Raw genomic sequence first — 14,705 nt, 5'->3', positions numbered from 1 at the left:
GCCTCAAGCAACTTGTCTTTGTTTAGTCTTTTCTTACCCCTGAGTGCTCAGGGGTTTTTCTTGTATTTTTTCTAATACCTTCTGTTTCTCTGTCATCTGCAAATGTGTTTCTGAAGAAGCAGATGTATTTTTCACTCATGATAGTAAAATCTTTACTGGTGTACCTTTAAGGGCAATAACAGACAACTGTAGAACTGAATTCCTAATTTCTCAATAGAAGAGAACTTTGAAAGGAATAAATATAAACACTGGGACAAACAGATGATCTTTTTGGGTACTTGCTGTATGGATAAAACTTTTAAATGAGCATACTTATTTTGAAACTAGGGAATTTTTTTTTGTCTAGGTAAAATTGTATTGAAAGGCATAGAATATGAGGCAAGAGGACACTTGAGTACTATAGTACATGTTCATTTATGTTACTAAACTAACAAGCAATTTTGCAGCACATGTGAACTTGGCATGACCTATGAAAACTTGTATTCCTTTTGCATTCTAAAGAAAGTTATAGTCTCAGTAAATAGAAATAATAAAGAGTATGACCTCTTTATTTATGTAAACAGCACTTTTAGGTTTTTATAGATTATGATTCTTTTGTTTACTTCTTCCAGCTGAAGATTGTTGGATTATGAACCGCAAAATAGAGTACTAAAAATTATTTATTTCTAGGACAAATGGCTAGATGTTTTGGAATTTGACATTTGATTAAATATTGAAGCAATAATAAGAATAGAATTCAGGACTTCTGTAACACTTTCACCAAGTGTATGGAAGTATGAGTAAGCCGATCCTGTGAGCATTATGCAGTTGATAGTGATTTTACTTCCTTACAGGATGTTTTCATAAGCAATACCTAGTTTGTAACATAAGCTGTATTTCCACTTTATATTTCTGATTTAATCACCTGTGTTCTTTTCCCCTTTTATTTCTCTTTCTGTGATTTGTAAACAGTAGAATTTTTGCCATATGAGTAGCATTTAGCATGCAGAACTTTTTCTTGCTTAAATTATAGAACTTCCATGAGTAGTAATGAAGAAGAAAATGGCAGTGGAAGAAAAAAAAGCACCAACTGTGCATAAGATATATGCATAATGCTAGCAAATGAAAAAGAATAGAAGTAATACTTTAGGATCTGACAGTGCATCAAACATTCCTGGATACAGTCAGCATGGCCTACCTGCCCTGTCTGAGCTCCAGGGACTTCTTACTCTGCTTTCATCCAAGTCAGTCTTTCAAACTTGCTCTCTCATCAAGATTCAGATGTCTGGACTTCTTTAAAGGGAAGCTAGAGATGTAGAGTAGAAGTTGATGAATATCATCTTCACTGTTCTCTGCTGACAACAGCAGCAATCCACAGTGACTGGTTCCTCAGTGCAACTCAGGAGCATGTTAAACTTTTAGTGTTAATGTTTTACTGAGGACATTGTCATTTCTTGTACCAAGAGGTCTTATTCAGCCTACTTTCCACAACTGCCAGGCAAGGTGTGATATGAGAGGAAGTTCCTTCACTCTCAGGACTGAAGGAACTATGTCAGACCTTTGTCGTATGGACTGAAGTAACTGAGGGCAGCCAGTTAAGCTGCTTCTGTGGTCACTGTGTCCCCTCAGAACTGGTAAAGGAAGACTGCTCCTGGAGGGTGTTGAACAGAACTAGGCTGTTACTGTTTTACAAGGCAAGTGGCACACTTTCCCTTCTGTTCCTTTCTCAGGTTATCCCTGCTGAAGCAGAGAACTCAACTGAGCTGTTGCTTCCAGGCTGAAAGGTTTCCAGAAAAAAAAAAGTGCCTATGGAAAAGAGAATCGTGACTGAAGCACTACAGCTCTGAAGGTAGGACCTGTCTGTCACTTAGAGTATCATCTCCCCCATGGTTCTTTGGGTGTCCACTTGCTTACACTTGAACAAGTTGCTTAGTTTCCATCATATCGCTGTGCAGTGGAACCCAGACTGGCCTTGCAAACACCAAAAGATCAATAGGCAAAGTTCAAAGAAAAAAATTACTGCCCTTCCAAAATGTGTCTGGTATCTACTGTGGGTCTGTGTCCTCCAACAATGCACTCTTCCCATTCCTGTCTCAGACAATGAGCAGCAGCATTTCTGGGGAGTTTTTGCCTTTTGATCTCCTCTCTGATCTAATGCAATTGTCCACTGGCAGAAGCGCTGTGAGGTGCAGAATAAAGTAATGAAGCTAATCTGATTTCCAACCCCCCAACCCCAGTATCTACATGCCCTTATTATATTAGATTCCTAATGAGATTCTCTGTCTGCACTCCAGAAACCAGGCTGGAAATGTATGTATATGTGGGGAGGGGGGGATATTGTGGAAGGTTGCCTCCATTTACATCCCATCTTTAATGGATAAAATCTGCCTGTCCTTGAGTTGTAAGCAATCTGCCTCCAAGATTTCTTGAGGGAGAAGCTTTTAAAATTGTCAAGAAAAAAAAAATATATTTAACACTACTATGTGTTTGGTATGGCAACAAACGTAAGCACAGGAGAAATGCAGGGAGCAATCTTCTTGGGAAGGTCTTGTGCACCTGCCTGATAAAGCTGGAAGATTTCCTGAAGTGATAGTGAGTTGGAGGGATGCACCTGAGCCAAATTTGCCAGGAAGAACTGAATAAACTCTGGAAAGAACTCTGAACAAAGTAATTTTGTGTTGTTGAGCAGCAAACATAGTTACTTTCTTGTGAGTAGGGAGCTTGTACATTTTTAAAGGTCCCATTAAATGTGGTCATGCAAGTCATGCAATCCATAGTTAATACTCACTAAAAACACAGTTATTATCATTCTCAGATGTACAGAACCATTTCCAAGCAGTTTTTAATAGAGAAGGCGGGATCTGCTGGATATTGCAGAGCTGGTCAGTAGTGAGGCCATCCCAGGCTAAAATTCACACACCAGAACCATGTTTCTCCAGTTTGGTCATAAATAAGCCTCTCCTGAGCTACTGGATTCAATGCATCTTAGAAAACAAAGATCTGTGACCACCATACGCTCTCTGCATATTGCTCAGAGAGTGTACAGTGATCATAGAAGATTTTTACTTTCCTTAGAGGCCAAGCTGTAATTTCAATTATGTCACTGAAATGTACCTGCTGTAATGCAGTAATAGAATAACCATCACCTAACAGAGAAACACCTCTGGCCTCCCCTCAGTTCAGTGAAAAGCACTGTCAGTAAGGCCTGAATCCAGTTTCATGCTTGATGGGCCCAAACTTGGTCACTTGAAAACTGAGTTTGCCACTTTGTCCTTAGACAGTGGCGGAAAAAAGGCAGAATTTTTTTGCTAAAAATGACCCTCATGACTGCTTGGTGTTTATGGATAAAATGCCTTTAAAAGCAGTTTAACAGCCTCATCTGGTTCCTTCATGGACAAAGGTCCATATCACAGAAGCACTATACATAATTCACCACAAGAGAGCCCCAGAACTAAGCAAGAAAGCTAAATTACCTGTCACTTCCAGAAGAAGTGTTCCCTTTGGGTCAAGGTTGAAATCATTGGTAAACCGATGTGAAGAAGATCACTCTGGTCTCCATATGGACTCCTTCCCTATGTCAGGACTGCAGAGAAACAAGGGAGGCAGAATGAACACCAGCTAAAATTTCCAGGTTATTCTCAATTCTTATTCACAAACCAGCAAGCCTGTCCCTGATCAAAGCTTGAGGGATGAAGCAGCATTGATTCTTTCTCCAAAGCAAAACAAGGTGTGTGGCAGAGCAGGTATTCTGCTCACAGGGCTGTCCTGTCAGAGGTGCGAGGCACCACGGCTGTGTCTGAATACAAAAAACACCTCATTATTACCGGGATGGGAAATGCTGCTAGTTACAGGGAGCAAGTATGACTTCAGGAGTACAGTTCATGAGAAGTAGATGCCATCTGGCTGTCATTAAGTGGCTGATTGTGGATTTCTGTGATTGACTGGTGGTTGATTGACAGGTGGTAGGGAGGAAAGGGATAGAGCGTGTCAGCCAGACCAGCCCTTTGTTTCAGTACTCTAATTTTTGTGGTATGTGTAGCTATCAGGGGGGCAATTTTTTCTTCAGCCCTACTCGCATTGCAGCCTCCATGTCAAGTAGACATAAAGTCTGTAGAGAAGAACAGGAGAGTGGGGAGAGTATTCCATCAAACACTTAGACTCCTGCAAAGCTTCACTGTTTAATTTTTGTGAAAAAGGTTTGATTTAAAGAAGATATTTGGTCCTATCTTCCCTTTCCCATATGCTCACATTTCCAAAACCTATAAGGAATAAATTCATGCTGTGTCACATTAAGTTTATAACAACTTTAAACATTTTAGCAGTTTAATAACACCTTTTCTATATGTTAATTTGCAAAACTGAAGCTTAACTGATAGGACATAGAAAAATATAGTCAATTTAAGCTTGCAGTGATCCATGACAAAATATTTGGGACTGAAGTATTTGTTTCACCCCTAAAAATTAAAGTGACTTAGGCCTACATTGCTCTGAGCAAGGTTTGATAGTTAAATATACACAGATTAACTGGTTTCTGGGAGTGTAAGCACATGGCAAAGGCTTTATTCAGAGCTGGATCATGAACAGTCTGTGTGCAGTCTCTGTGAGGAGGGTGTGTCACAGGAGTGGATGAGAGCTGCTCTGCCTCTCCATAGCACTTACTTGTACTATCACTGCAAAGCTCCAAATTGCTCAGATTATGGGATCTCTGCTAGTGACTAGCTTGCAGTCTAGGCAATGCCATCCTGAGGCTGGAAAGCATCCCAGGGGAGGTGGTGGTTGCAGTAGGAGCTGCTCTGAGCTGGGAGGATGGAGCAGTCTCTGAGGAAGACTAAATGAGTAAGAAATGGGAATGCAGCTCAGGATAGTCAGTGATATCTAGCTGACTGTTCCTCAATTTTCAGAGATTAGCAATGTGTATTTTCCTCTGCAGGGGGACAAATTTTGCTCCAGTGAAGATTTTGGGAATGGAGCAGTCCATGCTTGTGAAGTGACTTGCCCATGCCCAAGTTAGGCCTGATCATGAAATAGAGATTTTTAGAGTTCACTTAAGTTAACAAAATGAATTAGCATTTATATTTTAGCTTGTGGAGTTATGTGTTGAATTTTAACCTTTTACTTAAGAAACCTCTGCCATGGTAAAACGGACATAGGAAAATGCAAATTTCTGAAGCTTCTTGCACAAAGAACAATGCCTAGGGATGCAAAGAACCCAGATAAAGGGTCTCCAAACCTATCAATACTGACAGACGTCCTCATAAAAGCACCAAAGGTCTGCAAGCACACACACAAAGGAGAAAAGTTCAAAAGTTTAATCATGAGGAAGACCAAATTCTTCAGCCTCAGAGGACCCTGAGAGACCCCCACAGGACCACCACGGCAAACCACAGGTACCCAGAAGGGTGTGGACCTATTTAGCAAGAGAGGCAAGGATAGGCCAGACCGGGGGTTGAATATGCATGGAAAAACTGTGTAATGTATTGCATGTGGAACACCTTTGTGAATAAAGGTGTGGGTCAGACTGAGACTTGGAGCACAAGTTTTCAGAGAGATATTTCACCTGTGCCAGGCACTGACAGTACATACCCACTTCATAACTACCCAAAGTTGTGGAGTCTTTTTATTTATTCCACATATCTCTTCAATTAGGCCTGCTTAATTGCAGTTTACACATTAGTCTGATGTGTTTCCTTGGGCAAAATCTTCTTTGCTTTCTGCACCAGCACTGTTGCTTTCAAATAAGGAATTAAAATAACTTGCAAAACCTCAACAAAGATATTGGACCAGAAAAGCTGTTTGATATTAATGTTGATATGTCACTATTGGTATTAATGGGTATTTCTGCTTAAAACTTGGAGATGCACTTCCTCATACTTATATACAGAGATTTTACTAAAATCCAGGTTTGTAATACAGCTGAAAGAGCATTCAGATGAACCAATTTTTAAGCAAGTTTCTAAGTATGCTTAGTAATTTTGAGAGAAAGTGAACAAAACAAATAACTTCCTCTGTTCTGATTATCTGGAGTAGAAAAGTAATTTAATATCACTTAAGCTGAAATAGATTTTCATCTAAAGCTCATTTCTTGTAGAAATTTTTGAAACAAAATAATAATTAAAAATACAGTGCTTTTCAGGTGCAAAAACATCTATAATCCAATGTATAATATATTTATATATTTAGTAAGTAATTGACTATATACATGGGACATAACGAAATCCACACAAACAAGTTTTAATAGTTCCCATGGTAACTATATAATGTGTAAGAATCATCTAAGTAGATAAGAAAATGAATTCATATTTAGAAGACTTGATTTCTCAATACCTATTACTTTACTAATACAACTAAATAGAATGAAATTCTTCATAGGAAAGAAAAACATAAGATCCTTATTAGATTAAGCCTGAGTTAAAACATTACTGTTTTGTGGGATTTTTTTTGCACTTGTTGTGCTTGTGCACTGATAGAGCAGCTCTAGAATACAGTGCAATCCTTCCTACTGAAAAAAAAAGCTTGCACTCCAGCATATACCAGCAGAGAGCTGGTATGTGTTTCTTACAAGAAGGAAAAAAATTAGATAGGATTTTGCAAGTTCATGCACACAACTTGATATTTTATTCTGGGACATAGACAAGGCTACTGCTGCTTTAAGGAAAGAGGGGCTCCAAACGGTTTATGAAGTGATAGATCATATATAAATAGGTTGTTTGCTCTCAGTACAGATGCCATCATTACTAACTACTTTCAGGCTCTTTGAGAGCTAAATAATTTCGTAATGCATCATTGAACATTTAGTTGCTTCGATAGCAGATGGTTTCAGGGGTCCATCTGCTCACAGCAATGTTTTCAACAAGCCCCCTTCACCTTCACCAAAAGGTTCAGAAACATTAGAATATTCATTCCTCACCACAGGTGCCTTTCCCAGAGCCTCCCCATACACAGGCATAGTGGGTTGCTCACTTGGAAAGACAGAGGTGGTTACTGAAATATGTGACTTAATCTATTGTGTGTAGATTACTTCTGTCAGCAAATGGAGACAGCAACAATATTGGGAAATACGAAGCATCAGGTTACCTGGAACACAGCTTTCATTTGTCAGGAGTAGGTTTTTAATAGGCTTGCGTCTAAATATAAGGAGCTGAATAAATTTTAATAGTATTAATAATTTTAACTGTGCACACACAGTTAACTGTAACTGTATGTTCGCAGAGTTATGAATGCTATTAAAATATGTTCAACTCTTTACATTTAGACACACTCACAGTTAAAAAAATCGGTGCACAGCATAAATATCCAGGTACCAGCTGCTGGAGAGAAAACTCTGATGCTGTGGAATGCAAATCAATCAAGTATGTATTGCCTTATAGTGCTTACAAATGTAGTAGCAAGAGAATAAGTTATAGTTACCTTTTTTGTAAATTGTCTGTCTTGTATTAACTCTTATAGAAGAAATGCAGTGAAGAAACTCAAGACTGATCTGTTAGCTCTTTTTGCAAGCAAAAAAAAAGAAAAATAATTAGAGTTCACAGACTTATTTTGGCAGAGGAAATAAACATATTTGATCTGTTGATTAATAGGAGATTCATTTCCCTAACTTCCATTTTTACAGTGGTTTTCTGAAGCCAGACAAGAGGGCTCTCTGAGAAGGAGAGCACTCCACACAGGCTGATCTGTTGAACACAACTGGGATACAGGAATTATAAATGCCTTTGTATCTGCATTATTGCCTCTGTAATTCCCAGGAGAGCTATCTATAGTTGCTTGATTTTATCTTCTCCAAAGGCATGTATTTCTACATAGATTTCCAATTTCATAATGTGTTTCAAAATAGAAATTAATCCTGAATTACCTGAAAATAGCTTTGAGCATTGAGCACCCTCCTAAGAGGAGCTAAAAGATTTGGTTAATGCAAATGACAGAGTTTATTAATGATCTGTAAGAAATAACATGTCACAGCTACATGGTGTACACTGGGATAGAGAATGGTTCAACTTCTGCACTTATATCAGGTTGCTCATTTTTTTTTGCTTATAAATTGGGGTACAAATACACAGTAGCCTTTCAGATGTTCCCTGCCTCAAAAACATGTAGTATGTCAGGTATACAAAGAACCTAGCACAGCAGTAAGCTCCACTTCATCAGTAGCTTGAAAATGTTTTGATCTCTGCTCAGGAGCTCCTTTAGCTGTATAAAGCCGAAGAAATTCTCATTTCTAAGCAGGATGATAGGTTTGACATAACAAAGCAGATAGTAAGGGTTAAATTACTTTTGATGGGTCTGCCCCCTGCAGTTCCAAAGCTTCTAAAAATGTACATTGCTAGGTTATCTCTGACCACTGAAGAGCTGTTTCATGATTTTATTTTGGCCCATGTCATAGACTCCTAACCCTGAAGATGTATGTTGGTGGAAGTGGCTACAAGCAAAGCACCTGAGCTGAAAATTTCAATTGTCATTTAGCCTCACTAACTTCCTTCTGTGATGAAGAATTGAACAGACATTCCCATCAGTATTTGAGACAACCACTACCTTCTGAGCATTAGCAGCAGACCACCCCTAGAAAAATCTGAACAAAGGCAAGTCAGCTGTGTCTCCTTGGTTGAACACAGACCCAGAGTTCAGTCTCCTGAAAGATTAACTCTGAATTTTGCAAGTAGTAGGATCATCTTGATGGCCTCATGCAGGTCAGTCCCCAGAGAGGTCATTCCTGCACTTTTAAGTCACTGAAGCAGGATAACAGGCCTTTTCAAGTTTATAGTCAGTGGGTTCCAGACAAATCTAGGATGGGTTCCTCTTTCTTTCTCAGCAAAACTTTCTTATGTACACAGAAAACTTTCATATTTACGAGACAGGAGACAAAAGGGCTCAGTCTGGAGGTCAGAGAGTTCAGTGGATGGGCTTCTGCAGCAATCTGGGCAAGAGAAGTGAATTGTGGTTTCCTTCTAATCACATGACCAGTGAGCAAAACATCACCACTACCTTTCCACGTTTGTCAGTGGCCCATGTGGTTCTTTTATTTATCTGAACTCCTTCCATCCCTCCTTCCATCCACTAAAACTCTGCTGAGTGAATTGTTCCAAAGCCAGGTATTTATCTTGCCTATCTGGAATTAGGATACAGAGTCAGATAAAATTAGATTTGAGGGGAATTGCTTATTTTAGTTAGCTGGACAATAAGGCTTTGGTCTCCCTATAATCATCTTTCTGACAAAAGGACACATATTACATACTTGCAGATACATCAGTCACTGAAATATCAGTTGAATCCCAACTGCATCTTGAGACATAAATGCTTTTTTTCTGCATAAATATACAGTTGCTTTTTAAATTTTTTTACCATGTACAATAGATCACATCTGCAAACAACACTTTTAATAAAATATCTGTCATGAAAAAATATTTTATGAAAGGAGAGGTTTTATTTGCACTGTAGTTAGGAATTGACATTCAATAAAAAGTTACTTTTCCTTAACTATAATTAATAGACTGCATGTGCCATAATAGGTGTCACACCCCAAAAACTGGAATTTGTGGAGAGATATTGGCAAAAATGAAAGTTCCAAACATTTAAAAATCATTCAAAATGAAAAATTAATACTTTAAAAATATAAAAGGTCCTTCTGTAGTGCTTACTAGCAAAGGTACTGTACACAGTACATGCATATACATCCACAAGATAATAAAAGCAAACATTAATGTGTTCAAAAAGAAGATCAATGAGAAAGTCAGTTTTATTTTCAGAAGTAAGGGATTGGATTTATACTGTGGCTGTCATTCCCATCTATACTGTCTACTTTGTTTTGTTATAGCATCACATTATTGCTTTAGATGGCTGTGTAAGGTTGTGATGCTGCAATCTTTCTCCAGTGAGTAGCATCACTGACATTTTATGGGACTGCTCATTTCGTGAGACTGCTCTATTTTGCAGCTGCAGAACCTCAGGCTTGATAGCAGATGATTATTTTTTGTCAGTTATCACATGCTCATCACACCAGGATTTCATGCTACAGCGGACAAAAATCTGACAGTTACCAAATAATTAGTTCTAACTTCTCTATGCCCATTAAAAGTAAGAGGGTCAGAAGACCACGATCTAATCAAATATTTTCTCTTCACACCCTTAAAAGATTATGTCAAAAATCTGTTTCAAAAATGCTCATAGTGCTTTTCCAAAACAATGGGGAGTTGTCAGCTCTCTCAAGTGTTTGTTCTGGTGCACTGTCCAATCAAACTCAAAAGTCCCTGAAAACAGCAAAGCCTATAGACAGGCTGTTACACCTTCTTGTCTTTTCTGTCACTGTATTTTACTCACCAACTACTCTAAATCCATTTTTCATTCTCTGTTCTGGAGTCCTTGAGGTGCCTTACATATACGTTATCTAAATTATGTGGTCCTCACAAAAAACAAGTATAACTCGTGCGGATTTTTTGATGCTGCAAGCCCAGAGGAGCCCCCCTCTTCCCTCCTCTGCAGTGTCTTCCAGGATTAAACCTCTCTCAGATGCTGACTCATTAATGTAAAACATCATTAGTCTCATCCTATTAATATCTTTCAAACAGTTGCCATGTACACCAGCCAAAGCATGAGAAAAAGGGATTAAAGCCCAATAATGTGATAAAGTTGGTCTAAATATCACAGGCAACAATTAAGAAGCAGAAAGTTTAGTCTAATATGCAAAAGTGAAGGGGTGGAAATAATGTAATAGGTCTTTTAAAACCACTCTGGAGAAAATATTTTTAAGTTTGGTATTGTGATGGCAAAAGGATGGATTTGATAGTTTTTACAGCTCTTGAGTATCTTCTCACTTCTGTGTATTGAACTTACTGATTTATAATTCCATCACACTTGATTGAGTTTCTGCCGGATGGCTCACCAGATGCAACTAGCTTTAGGAAGGAGCTTAGAAATTTGCAGCATGAGCATGGAAGGGCTCTAAAACAGAAAAGGTATCAACATTTGAACCTGGCATTTCACTAGAGTTAGGAGTCATTTACACTGAGGATCAGGTCAGATCACAGAGGTTAGTATTGACTTTATGAAAAACTTTCATGTAACTAGGATGAAATAGTACCAAGTATATCCACACTACTGTATTTTCTGAGATGTACCAGTAATTTTCCTCTGGGTTGGAATTTTAGAACATCACTGGAACAATCTGGCTACTTTTAGATCAGAAGAGAAGAAATTGGATTTTTTCTTCTCCCCAGAGAAGGAATGATGGCCAAAGCATTGATGTGATTCCAGATCCTGTTCTGCAAGCCCAACTGCATCAAGTACTCTTAAATTTTTATCTTATATTGCAGTGCAGAATACTGGGCTAAGAGGGACATGGAAACCACAATAAAAAATAAAATCAGCTAAGAGTTTTCAATTTTGACCTAAAACTGGCTTGGCCTGTAGTTAGGATGTTAATACAACTCCTAATCACTCCCATGTTAATTTGGTGTCAGGTTTATATGGTTATATGGGGACAGCTAGTGAATCTTAATACTCATTCAAAACGTGGGACAGCAAGTGCTATATTTCTCATTCTTTTTTAATTGCATTTCTCACTTTAAGGCTGGAACAAACTAATTGCAATTTAAATACTATCATTAAAGGAAAAAATTTCTGGTGTTTTATAAAGACACTGCAGCTACTGAACAGCTGACCCATGATTTTAAAGTGTATAAATTATAATTATTAAATCTAAGACAATTTAAACATTTCTCTAAACATGAAGGCCCATTCTGGTATCCATGTGGGTTTTCTATCCACAGCTAGCTGAACTTTCTTGCTTTCCTACTACCAGTCATAATAGTCATAATTCCCTTAGTTTAGACTTTCATAAACACTTCTTTTAGTGAACACTAAAATATCTGACATTACTAAATTATGTTGATAAGTGTATTTTCTTGTAGGAGATCCTTTAGATATTTCTCTAAAATTTAAACCAGAAATATAAATGGGTAAGAGTATGATATAAAAAATAGTATAAAGTATCTGAAATCATAAAATCTGAGCAGGTAAAAGAGAAAGAGTGCTGGAGAATGAAAGAGAAAGGCAGTCATTTATATATAAAATTATTTATATATACATGCACATACACACCTCCATATATCCATACTTTTAAAAATAATTAGACACCAAATGGGTACATTTTCATTACACAAACCTTACCATGGGGCTCTCCCCTATACTTCAAATACAGAGCAAGATCTGTGTAATCACTTCTCAAACTTTGCACCTACTGTCTTCTTTTAGTGGATGTCCAATAAGCCTTGACTGATAGCCTTTCACTTCTGTTGCCTTTGTAACACTTCCAACATTATTTCACAAAGAATTGAGCCATTTCCTTTCCTCACTGCTATGCCTCTCCTGCCATCCCTGCTTGTGCATCTAACAGAACGCAGGATTCTTCCTCTCTTTCTGGCCCTAGGCTTTTCTTTAAAAGAAAAAGCCAACAAACATGCCAAGTTGTATAAAAAAGTGGGATGTCAGTGCTCTGGTGAAATAATGACATTCCATGTCTGCAACCCCAATTTTTGAGGCAGTGTACAAGTTGGAAAACCACCAGTGGCAAGAGCAGTTGCCATTTTGAATTTCACTCTGACTCTCCCAGGAACACTGTAAAAGAGACTATCAAGCTTTTAATTTCTGTTTACAAATGCAGGTAGACAGTGGTCTATGCTGGAATGATACAAAGTATGCCAAATCAATTACTATGTTAAATTTGGGGCTGCACATCTCTTATCTATATAATAAAGGCTATAAGCCCACCAGATATCTCTTTAAAAATATGTCACAAATAAAACCAGGAAAGTTAGCAAATGACTGAAGGAAAAATTTAGCCTTTTATCAGTTTGGAAAGTTTTGTATTACAAGTGTTTAATTAAAAGTGTACATCAAGCATATGTTTTGTGAAATAGATTCCTGATGATGCAGTGTTTAAATTCAGTCTTCAATTATCAGTATGCAGCTGCTTTTTTACTAAGGACATTAGTAAATAATAGGAAATTAAGCTTCTCCATTACTTGAAATACAAAGAACTTTCTTATATTGTTGTGTGGATGCACACTCCCCACAACTTCAGATTAGCAGCTAATTAGTTTGTTTCATCAGACTAAGGATGATAATATCATATTTTAAATTCATTTGGTTTATGCTTTTTTTCATGTGTGCAGAAAACCAGTTGTGCATATTTATATAGGTAAAGTCCAGTGTGGCACATTAATCTGCTCTGGCACATTAATATATTCAATCTCTGTGCCTGAATTTTAAAAGTGAAATTAAAACACTAAATGTAAAGTGACTCCTAAATGTAGTTACAAATCTGTATACAATTCTAAAAATAGAATGTTAATATTAAAATGAAAATGCAATTATGGGTCTGTAGATAAAGAATTAGAGGGCAATCCCATTATTTGATTAGTAGGTCACTTATGATTAAAAGATATCAAAATATTCCATAAAAATAATTCATACAAATAGAGTAAGTTTTATTATTCTTAGAGGAAGCTTGTGGTGGCAATAACTTCCAATTATGTTCGTTTTGGTTTGTTCAGGTGTTGAAATTCTGTTCTCGTTGACCATGGAGTTTTATTTATGTGGTGGGATGTATATCAACATTTAAAACCAAACAAGCGAGCAAGGGAAAGCCAAAAATAGATAATTATTTTAACTTGATTAATGTATCATTTCAACATATAATTAGATCATGGCATATTTATTTATTTGTGTCACCCCTGCAATAAGTGAATCTATATAATTCTTTTAATCTGAAGATTTGGCCAGGTAACATAAAGGTTTTTTTCTGGATAAAATTGATGAAATTCTTTGCATAAAACTGGGCACAAGGGATGGGGGTTTGCTTTGGTTTGTTTTTTCTTTCTTTTATTTTTTTGCATATCAATGGGATTTTCTGAATAATTGTCAAGAAAATGTGTGACTTCTAAAATGCAAGATTACAGTGCAGTATATGAAAGTATTCACTCTTCCTGTTGTTATGAAAGCTGATATTCTGGGAAATAGTTTCCCTCCCTCTGATATCTTTAAATCTTTTGTGCACATAAAATGGCTTTGGAGAGGAAAATATTATAGTGTGCAAAAAATGCACCTTCAGAATGGGGCAGTACACTTAAATCCCAGATGAAGATTTTGGACTGACCAGTAACTTAGCCAATATCCAGTTAATTATTTATAAGGACTATTATTTATTAAATCCTAAATATGTGTTCCAAAAGTGTACACATTAGTTTGATTTTTCATCTTTTCATTATAAACTTGCCTGCAGACTTTCCAGTTTACAGACAGCACTTTTGTCCAGTTCAGAACACAAATTGCAAAGTTTACAATTTTCCAGAGGAAAGGGAGATTTTCTTTGTTTCTTTCCTTCTTACCTGGGAAAGTCATCTCACCTTTGATAAGGATCATGGTGTACTGGAAGTGTTACATCAACTCTGTAAGCGCCATCTTTAACTGGTGCAGTTTTCCTGGTTTACATGCCTGATTATTTTCATCCTTTGAATTAAGGTTATTCCTAGTGTTGGCCACGTGAGAGCAAGCTTAGTGCTATATTTTAAGGAAGGGTGCTCAATTTCACCTAAAAAACTCTAAAATAACATCACATTATTCTAAGGGAGAGGAAGATGGAAGAATGTGGTTGTTCAATGATTTAAACAAGTGCCCTGTGCTCATTTTGGAAAAAGACAGGGGCTCCCTGCACCCATTTCTGCTCCAATTTAATGAAG

General features: G+C 37.3%; 1 protein-coding gene across 1 annotated transcript in view; it reads right to left on the bottom strand.

Annotated features, from left to right (window-relative positions):
- Positions 1–3,456: 3,456 nt before the first annotated feature.
- SPATA17 (spermatogenesis associated 17) overlaps positions 3,457–14,705 on the bottom strand; it is a 129,559-nt gene continuing 118,310 nt past the window's right edge. The window contains exon 10 of the mRNA XM_072927582.1: positions 3,457–3,562. Coding sequence (XP_072783683.1) covers positions 3,557–3,562 — 6 coding nt within the window. The 3' untranslated portion in view covers positions 3,457–3,556. The remainder of the gene's footprint in view (positions 3,563–14,705) is intronic.

The sequence above is a fragment of the Taeniopygia guttata genome, chromosome 3, assembly GCF_048771995.1.
Source record: "Taeniopygia guttata chromosome 3, bTaeGut7.mat, whole genome shotgun sequence".
Lineage (NCBI taxonomy): Eukaryota > Metazoa > Chordata > Aves > Passeriformes > Estrildidae > Taeniopygia > Taeniopygia guttata.
Note: the sequence above shows the minus strand (reverse complement) of the source record. Positions and strands in the feature narration are given on the sequence as shown.